Here is a 12579-nt window from a genome sequence, read left to right as displayed (position 1 = left end):
CACGTCCCATTTTCCCATGCATCAGAACCTTAGATCACAAATTCCCAAGCCAGTTCTCAAGTCTGGGCATAACAGCCCTTAATTCTTACAGTAATGCATCTAGACTACCTGTGGCTATTCTGGTTCCGAAAACCACAAATTCTTCCATTTGTAGCAAAGAATGTCTTTTGCAAGACCAAGCAAAACTTCTCTGCCTTATGTCCTTCAGAACTGCAAACCCACAAGCAAACATTAAAAGATCTGCTTACCTTATGATCCCTCATGACTGCTTCACTCATCTCTCCCCATCCTGACTAGTGAGGAGCACAGCAAGAAGCAGGTTAATCCCATCAGAGAGAAGCCTGCAGATTCCCAGTGACAAGCGGGCTGCTTTTACAGAAGACGCCAGGCAAAATAAAACAGCTCAGGGAGACTAAGGGCAGAACCTGCAGCCTCAAGACATACTGACACAGTATAAACAGGCCTCTTGCATAAGGTTGTGGGGGTAATGGCATTGAATTAAAAGCTCACATTAATTGTGGGAGGACTATAAACCCTGCTAGGCTGGTAGGATGGCCATTCAAAGACATGGTTACTCATGTTATAAGAACTGAAAAGCTATTGCCAAGCACGAAGCTCACAGGAAGTCTTAAAGACATGCTGAAAACCAAACTTAAAGCACAAGGAAAAATGTTTCAACTGCCCCCTGTAACCATCTCATATGCCAAGTTTTGGATACCAGGCCACAAACGTCAGCATAAGAAGGGAAGATTTACTGGGCCAGTTGCCAACACTGAGGTTTGACTGCCACTCGCTTGACTCTCCTAATCCTCTAGCTGGAGCTGTGTATTTTTAGAGCTCGCCACAGCTCTCAGCAGGGTTTACACTACCACACTGGACTCCCATCAGCCTCCTCTGCCAACTTACTTCAGACTAAAGACTAATCAGTCTGACAAGATCCCCTGTGGTTGGCTAGCTTGGTTTCCCAATACACCAATCACATCTCAGCTTTGAGCCTTTTTTAATGCTTGGCAAACACCAATTCATCTCCCCACTCCTGCCAAGCATCATGTTCATTCATCAACATAGACCTTACCTCTCCACGTCTGCCACACCAGCACCATGTTAAATACATATTTTACACTGAGTGATTGCAATACACACATTTAAGTATCCAAACACAGTTCAGAATCTTTATCAGACCTTTTCCATCTTTAAGGAATCTTGCATTCTGATAAAGCCAGTTTCACAGGACTCGTTATATCAAGTGCACAACATGACAGACCTCTCCACTCCAAGGTTTGCCATTTAAAGCTTCTAATTGTCTGCTGCAGTCCCAATAAAGAAAACCCACCCACTTCAACGAGGACCAGTTAATAACACTCTAAAGTACTCAGTGTACAAAGTGAGGATTAGGATCAGGCACATGAACAGTGTGCTCTATTTAGAATTAATACTACTGCAATAATTATGTGCTGAATCACATCTTAGGTGGAACCTTCACCAAAAACAATTACTCATGGAATAAACAGACAGAGAGCAGAAGGCTTTTTTCCCCAAAGATTTATTTATACAAAAAGGGCTGCTGTCTAGTAGAGGCGCTGGGGCTTGCCCATGGTGCTCTTGATGTAGAGCGCGCGCACGTTCTGCCAGTTCTTCTTCAGCAGCGACACCAAGAAGTTGATGGCCAGGTGGATGTTGTAGACCAGCTCTTCTTCGGTCATCTTGACATGACCCACGGCAACAGCCAGACACAGCACCTGGAGAGGAAAACCCGTCACTGGAGAGGGGCAGGCAGCACCCACTTAACGGCCCCCCCGGTACTTCCTCTCGTACATTCACAGAACCCTTGAGGGAAGGTAATGACATGCCCAAACACCCCCAATTTTACCCCTAGGCGCCAGTTCAGAATTTTCAGCATGAGGTTTTTGAGTCAGAAGAGTTTAGCCTGAGCAAAACCATTCCACACTACCTTTCACTTGGCTGGTTTGAGATTGGGAGCTATGGTTTAAGATGCTTTACACACGAACTAGCACAAATTATTTCATCCTGATCATGTAGTATTTATGTCTATATGTTAACCAAAAGCACTGCAGGCACTATTGTCATTTTTCATCTGAAAAGACTGTGAGAATGCATCAATGACTTAATGCCTAGAAAAACTAGTAGCCCTTACCTTCTTCATCTGGAACTTGATGGTGGATTTGACCTCATCCACCTTGGTGTTCAGATTCTCGTTGTGGGTGAGCAGGGAGGGGAACTTGCCAGCCTTGTTCAGCCCCGGCCCCAGGATTCGGGGAATCTGCTTGATCAGGGACTCGGAAGCCAGGAAAGCGTCATACTTCTTAGCTGTGTTGGGAGGGGGACAGGGGATACTGAGTTAATCTGCAGCAAGTGAACAACACTTAGAAGTCAAAGACAAGAAAAGACTGAGAGCTGCCATAATCTTAGGCAGAAAAATGTATGATAAAGTGGATTTCACAGCTTTACGCACATTGCCTTTAAGTTAAAGCTTATGGAGCTTTTGCAGAAGGACCTAAATATTTTAGAAGACATAAAAGCCTCCTCTACTTATGAGACCTCTTGCAGATGTCAGGTAATTATACGGCACATTAGTCTTTTTAGCCTTGACTGCTCTATCACAGTCTGCCCACTCACCCAGTTTCTTGACCATCTTCTTGTTCTTGTTGAGCTTCTTCAGAGCCTCGATGTCCATGTGGGGGAACTCTGCAGCCTTGGCCTCATCGCAGTGCTGCTGGTCTCCCAGGACGCAGACGGAGAACTTGGGCCGGGGGGTGGTCTTCAGCCTACAAAGCACAGAAAAGGATCACACTGCCTGTTAACACCCACGAGAATGGGAGATCCCCACCTCACCCCCTCTCCCTTCCCATCCCACCCCACCCAGGTGGGCAAAGCCAAAACAGAAACGCCTTACCCCAGATACAGCTGGCTTCTCGTCACAACTCATCCACCAGCAACACCATTTCATTTACAAAATGGCCGGCGGGGGGGATCGGCTGAGAATGCCTTCCCCCCTCGCCTCCCCTCACGTTTTAAGACCCAGGGTGGGGGTCCGTCCGACACCTCCCAGCCCAAAGCAGGAGGGGGACAAGTCGGACTACCCAGGACTCCTCAGCGCCGCCTGCGGCCCCCGTCGCTGTCCAGCAGGCCGAGGGAGCAGGCAGGCTGAAGGCCGGGTGGAACAGGAAAGGGCCGAACCTGACGGTGCCAGAGAAACGCTTGTCCTTCTGAGGGTCATAGTTCTTCAAGCTGATCTGGAGCTCCACTGTTTCCAAGAACCTTCGGACAGAGAAATCACCTGTTACCACACAGAAGAATCACACTGCAGTTCTTCCCAAACCCCTTTAGAAGTTACACCTCCTGAACTGACCTACGCCATTGTCATTGCACAACCACTAGGGCCAGTGCCCAGCAGGCTTTATAGTGCTTTTTAAAAACAAAAAACACTTCAATTGTTCTTTTACATAAATTAGTTCAACTGGGCAACTGAGGGCTACAGTAGGGAAAAAAACAGAAACCATCTGTCTCCCTAAGGCCTGAAGCTGTGCTCCCCAGTTATACAGTATATAAACAGGCTGCAATAAATTACATTAACAAAGTCATTAAAATAATCGGAAGAACATATTAAAGAGAAAAGGGCAAAGTTCGAGTTCTTTTCAAAAGTTACTTTTAATTCATAACTGGACAGCTTTAAAATGAATAAAGGATTATACGAGTTAAGACTATAGGTCTTAATTCTTAATAACAGATCAAAATAGTTAACCCCTGGAGAAACACTGAACTCAAAGATCACCTACTACATGAGTGTCTTAAATATCTTCCTTTAGGACAGACTGAATTCCTAACATTCATGTTAGAAGTGCCCTCAATTGCACTGCCCTCGCCCCACTCCAGTCCCAGGTCCCTGTGGGTATTGGAGCCATTTCGAGCAGCACCCGACTGGGAGCCAGGGAACCCAGTGGGCTGCCTCATCAGCCCCCCGAACCCCCAGGGGGCAGAGCCAGGAACAGCGGGGAGGGTGGCATCCGCCGGCCGAGAGGAGCGTGAGAGAGCTGGATTCTTACTTGCGCCTCTTCTGCTTGGAGCCCAGCTGGACCTCGCGCACAGCCTCGTACAGCGTGTCCCTGGAAACCTTGCTGTGGGAAGAACACCACGCAGGTCAGCCCCACACACACCCCACTCTCATTCCGATGACAGCAAGGCTACACAGACACCACCTTCTTCCACAGGAGGTGACATGCCAGCCAGTCTCACCGCACTGGAACCAGAACATCAGCTGCGAGATCACACCAGTGGGATATTTCAACTTCTCTGTCCAAGGATTCACCCTATACTACACTCTCAGGTCAGCCTCGGGTCGTTCACACCAACGGCAAGAGCATGCCCTCTGACGAAGTGGGCTTTTTTTATTAGCATACTAGATTTAAGAAAAACCCTGCGGCCAATACTCAGTGCATTAACAAAATAAAAAAAAAACACCCACACTGTCTGGGTCGGGTTCAGCGGGGGAGTTTAGCTTAAACAATGTGCTTTGCAGTGCCATGGGCCCATGGGCTATCTATAGAGAGCCGAGAGCTTATGAAGGTCTTCGTAGTAGGGCATAAAACCGAGATAGTGCACTTTAACTCAGTCTTCGGGTTTCTGATATCAAGTCGGCGTGTAGTACACAATTTCACTGTACTGTGTACTATGGCGGTCAAAAACAATAAAGGTGTTTAGGCCGCCACCATCCCAAACTCACGTTCTAAAGTTTAAAATATTGCATCCAACATACTGACCAATCTTCCATACAACCATCCACTGGGTATTTTCACCATTTTAACGCGTATCTAGATGTGGATTACAACAGATTTAATTCAAACTGCGGGCCGCATCGTACAGTGCCCAGAGATGGCTGATGACGCCTTGCTCCTCTTAAGCACGTTTTTAAAAGCAACTAGGACAATTCTGCCGAACAAGAGGAGAGTGCTACTACTTTTAAACTATAAATATTCCTATTATGTAAAAAGCGATCACAGTTCCCAAAAGCTGCATAAAAAATATTTTTTACTCACCTCATTTTGACTACACGTCTATCTCCGCACTGAGCTGGAAAAGGAAGGACCCACCGTCACTTCCGCTATAAGTACCGAGACACACGCGAGGCCCATAAGCTAAGCCCGGAAGTGGCGTTCGTTAGCGGCCATGTTGGTGGTGGCACAAGTAAGTCAAAACACACACCGCCTTTCAAAATCTCACACTTCACACTCGGCACAACGACAAATTGGCTAACATTTAACCATTTGCAACTTGAAGCAAAAAGCAACGATGTGTTTAATAAAGAAAATAGTACAATATTACTTTGTCATCTGGAATTTTTTCCCTAGATAATTCCACAAACACAACAAATAAAATTAAAACATTTAATTCACAATTTTACCTTTATTTTTTACAGGTTACAAAATGAAAAAGTGCTCCTCTGAAAACTGCAATAAACCCTGCTTGCCGTCCTCAGGCTCCACTGCGGTCGTCCAGTCCTTGTGCAGTTCCTATTTCTTGAATAAGCAGAGAGGATCCACTCTGACAGCACACTGATGCACTACAGTATGTTGGCTGGAGTGGTATAGAGCTGTGGTAAACTTCACTTCTGATGAGAAAGCTGTAAGTTGCATATTAACACAACCTTGTCATCGATTTAAACAAATGCCTCGAGTCCTGTTTCATATCTCCGTAAGAAACACACTAATCAACTGAGGTGCCCAGGCATCTTGTCGATGAAGAAAGGGCTAAGTGCAATGGAGTCACCCTGGGCTGATCCGCTTGAGAGCAGCCTGCAAAGACTTCTTCAGAAAGGTCTCGTTCAGCGCCAGGCAGTGCGCCAGCGTGCTCTTGTGTGTCACAGCTACCTACAAAGACATATAAATGTGTTAAAGGAACCACAACAGCTATAGAACACAAAGAAAAAGCCAATTTGAGTGGTCTTGTGACAATATAATAGATCTACAAACATAACAGTAATTAAACTTACAGTCACATTTCAAGCTCAGATATGCCATTATTTAAAAAAAAGCAAAATGAGAAGGAGCAATTAGATTTATTAGCTATAATAAGGATATATTGTATTTCCAGAGCTCCTGTTCATACAGTAGATGGTATTTTTCTCTGATTTATTTGTAATTAAAAACAAGTGGTTAGTTTTAAGTTATGCGTATACTATTACAGAAATGCAGGCCAAAGAGATTGGCTGCATTGTGTTGCGCTGCCTTTAACACATTTTACAGCTTCCTCTTTCCCTGTGTGATTATGTGTGCTGTGCACTCACATGGCTCTGGTACTTTGTCAAGACAGCCAGCATCATCTTGGCAAATTTCATGGACTTGCTGAAGAGGGCAGCCTGCTGATTCAGCTTCTCAATGAATCGGTCAAACATCTCTCCACTCAGCTCCATCTACATGGCAACAAAGACCAATACTCAACTCATGCAACAGATACACTATGTGTGTGTGTGTGTGTGTGTGTGTGTGTGTGTGTGTGTGTGTGCGCGTGCGCGTGCGCGTGCGCGTGCGTGTGCGTCCACAAAGCTGTCTTATTGCACCAGCCCTTGCCCGTAGAGAAATAACAGAACAGAAAAAAGTGTAAAGACAAGAGGAAGCCATTTAGCACACTTGGTTAAGTCGCTAATTGTCCGAAGAATCTTATCCTACCACTTCTTGTTCATTACTCCTACAACCCTTTGGGTGATGAAATGCCTCTTATTCTTGCTATTAAATGCAATTCCAATTTAAGTGGTAAAGTTCAGACTTTAAAAACAGACACCACCTAATGGATTAAGTAAATATTTTTTTAATTTAAAAATATATTTATATATATTTATATTTATAATATATTTATTTTTAATTTTAAAAAAACTAGGCAGCTGTCTAATGCTCATGACACTTTGAAGTCCCTTTTATCAGAAAAATAACATTTTAGCTATTGACAACCAGTTTTGTCAACCTGACAAGCCGTTTTGTATTGGAGGAAATTCAATTTTAGAGCCCATCTACCACGTCTTTCGCTGTCTCTTTGGTGAAACATTTTTTGTCCTTTCTCAATCTGGTTCTTTTTCTCTCTAGAGAAATTTAATTTTTTAAACTTTGTGAGAAAACGGGAGTCTAGACATCTCTTCCTATACATTACCACAGTTGTTAAGCAATAAATGAGAGAGCAGAAGGTGAAAAATGCCCAGGGCAAGGTGGACTGTCCTCTCCTCACCTTGGTTTCCAGTAAGGCATGGATGACCAAGAGCACATCTTCACTCCAGGGCACGGTGAGTGTTTGCCTGGGCACACAAAACCCTGCATGAGACATTCATGTGCATTCTGACAACAACACTGCACGCCTGCAGTGTTCACACTTACATGAACCCCTGCAATCGACACATTACAGAGCAAATCAAAATACACAACTCTGACTGGCACACTTACTCAAAGACCAGGACTTGATACTGCTGCTCCAGGCTGTCCTCTAGCAGTCTGCACAGCAGCTCCATCTGAACACTTCCTTCATTAGCATGAAACACAAGCAACAGCAGCAAAAGATGTCACCTGCTACGAGGATACTGCGGCTCTAGAAGCAGTGCTAGAAGACATATTTCTGACCTGAAGGGAATGTCACACTCAGAACAGCTAAGGAGAACTTAATCATTGTTACCTAAAACACGGATAACACGGACACGTGATATAGGTATTCAAAAAGCAGGAACGGTATTGATTACATCAACTCGGCGGACTCCTTCATGATCAGAAGCAATAATCTTGGGGATTGTTACACAGTTAGACAGAAGTTCATCTTTACAAAGAAGATCATATGGTTGAAGGTGACTCTGTGTGATCCGTGAATGCCCACTTCTTGTTTCGAGAGAAACTGAAAGCTCAAAAGAACAGAACTAATCTTTTTAGAGACTAGCTTCTGGAGGGTAATGGATAAGATTCTTATAAAGCCCGATGTAAAGGTTTTGGTTTAAATGTATTGACTACAAGCTACAGTAAGCTCTTAGTTTTAATAGAAGAATACCCCTGAGCAGTGGAGAATAAGCATTCCTGCAGGAAAGGGTCTCACATACCAGCCTGCTCTGCCTGTAGGAGCGGGCCAATCAGAGCACAGCAGGAAGGCCGGGGATAGTGGCTGCAGAAGGATGTCACTGCGGTCACGAGAAAGCGTGAGGCGGGCTCTGATAAGGACAGGATCTGTGAAGGTCAGGAGGTAAACCTGAAACAGTTTGCAACAGATAGGACAGCTATCTCTTACCGAGCCCCTTTCAGAATATGGCCACATTCTTTGATTACAATGATCTCCAATCCATCTTAGGTTATTAAGGCAAAATTTCTACAGTTAATGAACTACCATTAATCTTCCAGCTAGCAAGTCCAGTGACCCAGCGTGTGGCGTACCTTGCTGAGGAACAAGTGCCTGGCCAGGGTGGCAGCGGTGCTGTAGCTGAGGTCCGGGGACAGCTCCAGCAGGCGGGTACAGAACTGAGGCAGGACTTGCTCAGGCACCTCTGACAAATGCAGTTCTCTGCAAAGCAGCTCCACCTGCAGTGAGGGAAGACACCAGACCCATGTCTGATCACTGTACCAAGCAAGGACCCTAAATACAGGAATACAAAGTAACCACCTGGACTCCAGTCTGGTGTAGTGATGCAATATTCTTCGTGGGAGATTGTCACCTGAAGCCCCCAGGATTGCCACATCAGTGTGATTAAAGATCGCCATTTTTATTTTGGAGATGAGCTTTGACGCAGGCTGTCAATCAGGCTAATCCTGCATTTTCAGGGGTTGAAGGATCAACCTGGATTGTCATTGTTTTCCCTTCAAAATTTGTATTCACTCATTTTATCATAAGACAACTAGCATTATTAATAATAATTACTTGGTTGCATGTGTATAGCAGTTTCTATCCAAAATGATTCTGCCCTGCAAAGCTTCTGAGATCTCACAGGATCAGGTTGTAATGCTGCTGCCTAGAATCAGACCTCTGGTAGAACGAGTGGTGGTATTCTGTACCTCCTAAGGAAGTGCTTTTGACTGCAATCTCCCCAGAGCTTTCAGTGACTCACTCTCACTCACCTCCCCCGGATTACAGTTGTTCAGCACCTGCAGGGCAGGAGGGGAGTCCAGCTCACACCTCTGGGGACAAAAACAAACACACACCTCCCTCAGGACTTTCTAACAGCGAGACCTTTTCACATGAGAAAATAGACACAGTTTTGTTGCATAGGTTTGCAAATGAAGACAAATTCTATACTCACTTCTGTTTCAATTTCCAACAGATCTTTAATGCTTGGAACAAAAGCCTGAAAACAAGGGCACAGTATCAGAACTAAGCACACAAGGAGACCAAACAGACAAAGTTAGTCTTGAACACAGAATAACACATGGGGACCTGATCCAAATATTTGAAATCCTCAAAAATGCAGACAGTCAATGCAGCAGACTTCTTTCGAACAATGAGAAATCTAGCAGACAACACAAGTAGAAAGTATGTGGCAGTGCATTTAAAACCAAGTATAGGAGTCACTCCTCTACCCAAAGGGAAAGATACCCAGCCATGTTGTGTTGTTAAAGCTGATACCATGCCTTCCTTCAAGAAAAGACTGGATGAGACGCTTGTATTAGTTATCTATGAACTACCGGTTGGGCCAGATCCTGTCGTTTGGAACCTTTCTTATACAATCTGGAGAAAAAATATTCTGAAAAGAAGGTCATTCATCTCCACATAATGAGGAGTGTTCCTAGTCCTCTGCGTGTGCTCTTTCCAGGGTGCACAGTGGGCACATTGGTATAGACTTTGGGAGTACCCACGGGAAACAGGTATCTTCCTGTTTTTCTGTTATTCTAAAAAGAGATACTCTCAGTTCATGTTTTATTCTCTTTTTCATTCTAATTCATTGTGTTTGGGGAAATAATTTGTTCACAAAAAAAGCACTGGATTCCAGTCCTCAAAGGCCAAAGGCTTGAGATTTGGCAGGGGTGTGAGATCAAGCCTGGCTCTTACCCGGAGGTGGCTGGGCAGCACCTCAGCACTGGCATCCTCTGGGCCTGTGGAGTCAGGACCGCGGGCCAGCTCCACAGCAGCGCCTGCACGACCTGGTTCTGCATCGTGTGGCACGAAAGCTTCACTCAAACCAGGCTTCTCAGTCAGAGCCGAGCCATCCTCTGAGCAGTGCCCTCTTGGCTGTTCACAAGCCTCCTGTGCCTCTGGGCAGACTAGCCTCAGCTTCTTGCTCTGGCTGCCGCTCTCTTCGCAATCCGAGCCCCCGTGACTCAGCCCTGCACTCTCACTCTTTCTCTTTTTCTGGTTCTCTGGGTGCAAGGTCTCCATCCCAGCGCCTGGGGGCTGTCTCACCGCCTTCCCCCTGAACCATGCAGGCCACTGCTCTGCAGCTGCCCTGCTGGTGCCCCCAGAGCTGCCCCCTGCCAGCCTCTTACACAGCAGAGTCAGCCCCTCCTGGCACTCGGAGGAGAGGTGGACGGACATGGCCGTGTGGGGGTCCTCCAACTGCAGGACCCGGCGGAGGTGGCTGAGCAGCGCCTGAACCCAGGGGTCAGCGCTGGGCTCCTGGCTGAGGCAGTGTAGCAATCGCAGCAGGCATGGTCTAGGCAGCACAGTGTGGGTGAGGAGGAGGAAGGACAGGAGATTGCGCTGGAAGAGAACAGGAAACAGGCACACCAGCGGCTTCCTGGGACGAGGAGGATAAAGAAAACAGAGGTCAGAGTTGAAAATCTGGCAGGACTCCAGATCAGGGGAATCCCCTGCCCTTACTATTACATGATTATTACAAATTACCCTTAAACCTGAAAGCACTGCTCTGTTTGGGAATTTTTAGCAACTTTTATTAAAATTAAACTCGTGTGAATCCTGTATTTCTTTTCAAGCCAGAAAATACATTTCAGAGGTCCTCTGCTTCCTTATAGGATATCAGGATCTTCTGTAAAATGTTTGAATTCTTGCATTTTCTGTTTCCATGCAGTATACGTCTACATTGTTGATATTTGCTGAAAAGATGTAAGTATTTCCAGGTTACAGGACCTCCTCTGGTTTCAGCCCACTCTGATGAGTCCCAGACAAATCAAATATTATTGTGGAAATTAGTGATATATTCCAAGTGTGTTAACTATGTTCTGATCACGTTTTTTAGGCCAGGTGAGGCACAACCATGTACCTCAAGAGGTGAGTAGTCTGTTCTGGCTGCTTACATTAACCTTGATTTCAGCTTTCTAATTTGACTGACTGGAATACATTAACTACTAAATTCAGGCTTCTGAATTACAGTACATATCAGGGGTGACCAACCCTGGTCCTGGACAGCCACAAGCCAGCAAAGTTTATGGATCACCATTAAATTATCAATTTCTACACAACTGGAACAATTTAATTTTGACTACTGCACAGGTGAGCTGCTCAAATGCAAAGTTCATCGACCTTTTGAAAAGAAAATAGCTGTCCAGAGCAGGCCATCCCTACTGGTGTAAACAACGATTTTTTTTATACAATACAGTCTTGTATATTAAAAAAACACGTGCAAACTACCAAAAACAGTAACATATGATTTATTTATATGTTTGCGATACTTACACTGCCAAGCAGTTTCCATCCAAATAAGCTTCGTCTTTGACCAGCGATTCCATCCAAGTGTGTAACCCCTCCGTGTCAGAGCTCCGCTGGCGCTGGTACACCTGCATCGCCCGCCGGGCTCCGCAAAAGCCCGATGAAAGCGCCTGCAGGAGCAGCCGGGAGCGACCGTCAAAGCGCTTCAGCACACTTTCCAGGTCCATTGAGACCAAAGCTCACGGACACGTATATCTCCTCTTAGAAACTGAGCGTTTTTCTGAAAGTAGTACGAAAAATAACCATTAATGTCAATGACCAAACAGAATGACAACGTTATACTTAGCTAAGCAGCCTGCATGTTTATGTACAGTACAATGTTCTAACCAGGAATAAAGCGGTACTACTAATACAATCCGTCATCGAAATGTATTTCAAATAAACTTAGCTGTGGCACTTTGTAGTCATTTAATATTCGTTTTCCGTAATAGCTTCTACACGGTCTTTAAATAAAACTGCTCCAGTGCGCTATATTTTAAATCTTTGTGCCATCCAGATATATTTAAAATATTGCACCTTCCCGGGTTCGTTCACTTTGACACGGAAATGACGTCAGTTACCATAGAGTCAGTTTAGAAGCTCGCGTGTTTGCATACACTTAATATTTTGAGAATTTGTGGTATCTTCGAGGAAGATACGTGCGCCGTCCTGGTCAATAATAATCCTTTGGTTGACAGTTCTATAATCAATACAAACTTGGCGATAAAACGTAACGTTTATCTAGTTTCAAAAGCTGTTAAACTACTCCCCAGCCCCTAATCTGGGGAGTAGTTTACTTGATTTACTTACAGTAGTTTGGAAAACAAAAATCAAGACATCGTTATGCAAGTTTCTCTTATTTGAATGTTTTTGCCTGCTATTTAATTATAAAACAAATACAAAAACTTAAAGCAGCCACCGATCTTGGGAAAGAAAAACGATAGTCACACTTCAAAATGTTAAAAGCTC

The 12579-nt window shown here is 44.9% G+C and overlaps 2 protein-coding genes across 2 annotated transcripts; both read right to left on the bottom strand.

The window, feature by feature from the left end:
• Positions 1-1513: 1513 nt before the first annotated feature.
• On the bottom strand, positions 1514-5119 carry rpl10a (ribosomal protein L10a). The gene is made up of 6 exons (XM_088921578.1): positions 5055-5119; positions 4065-4136; positions 3199-3279; positions 2638-2786; positions 2156-2328; positions 1514-1739 (listed from the first exon to the last, which is right to left on the bottom strand). The coding sequence occupies exons 1-6, from the start codon at positions 5057-5059 to the stop codon at positions 1569-1571; spliced, it is 651 nt and encodes a 216-aa protein (XP_088777704.1). The 5' UTR covers positions 5060-5119; the 3' UTR covers positions 1514-1568.
• Positions 5120-5404: 285 nt separating this feature from the next.
• fance (FA complementation group E) lies at positions 5405-11869 on the bottom strand. Its single transcript, XM_088921577.1, has 10 exons — positions 11599-11869; positions 10018-10702; positions 9272-9316; positions 9090-9149; positions 8412-8555; positions 8084-8207; positions 7446-7521; positions 7234-7300; positions 6302-6427; positions 5405-5885 (listed from the first exon to the last, which is right to left on the bottom strand). Exons 1-10 carry the CDS (start codon positions 11796-11798, stop codon positions 5781-5783), a joined length of 1632 nt encoding a protein of 543 aa, XP_088777703.1. The 5' UTR covers positions 11799-11869; the 3' UTR covers positions 5405-5780.
• Between the last annotated feature and the right edge of the window lie 710 nt (positions 11870-12579).

Source organism: Atractosteus spatula, chromosome 7 (genome assembly GCF_055471065.1).
Source record: "Atractosteus spatula isolate fAtrSpa1 chromosome 7, fAtrSpa1.hap1, whole genome shotgun sequence".
In the NCBI taxonomy this organism is placed as follows: domain Eukaryota; kingdom Metazoa; phylum Chordata; class Actinopteri; order Semionotiformes; family Lepisosteidae; genus Atractosteus; species Atractosteus spatula.
This window is presented reverse-complemented; position numbering and strand designations above follow the sequence as displayed.

Bases quoted from the DNA above. Each gene is read 5' to 3' on its own strand.
- rpl10a (XM_088921578.1), bottom strand. The intron at 3,280-4,064 runs GTAAGAATCCAG...CTCTGTCCGAAG, and splicing joins TCCAAGCAGAAGAGGCGCAA to GTTCTTGGAAACAGTGGAGC. The intron at 2,329-2,637 runs GTGAGTGGGCAG...CTCCCAACACAG, and splicing joins GAAGATGGTCAAGAAACTGG to CTAAGAAGTATGACGCTTTC.
- fance (XM_088921577.1), bottom strand. From the start codon at position 11,798: ATGGACCTGGAAAGTGTGCTGAAGCGCTTTGACGGTCGCTCCCGGCTG. The intron at 8,556-9,089 runs GTGAGTGAGAGT...CCCTCACTGCAG, and splicing joins ACAACTGTAATCCGGGGGAG to GTGGAGCTGCTTTGCAGAGA. The intron at 7,301-7,445 runs GTAAGTGTGCCA...TTGTGTGCCCAG, and splicing joins TATCAAGTCCTGGTCTTTGA to GCAAACACTCACCGTGCCCT.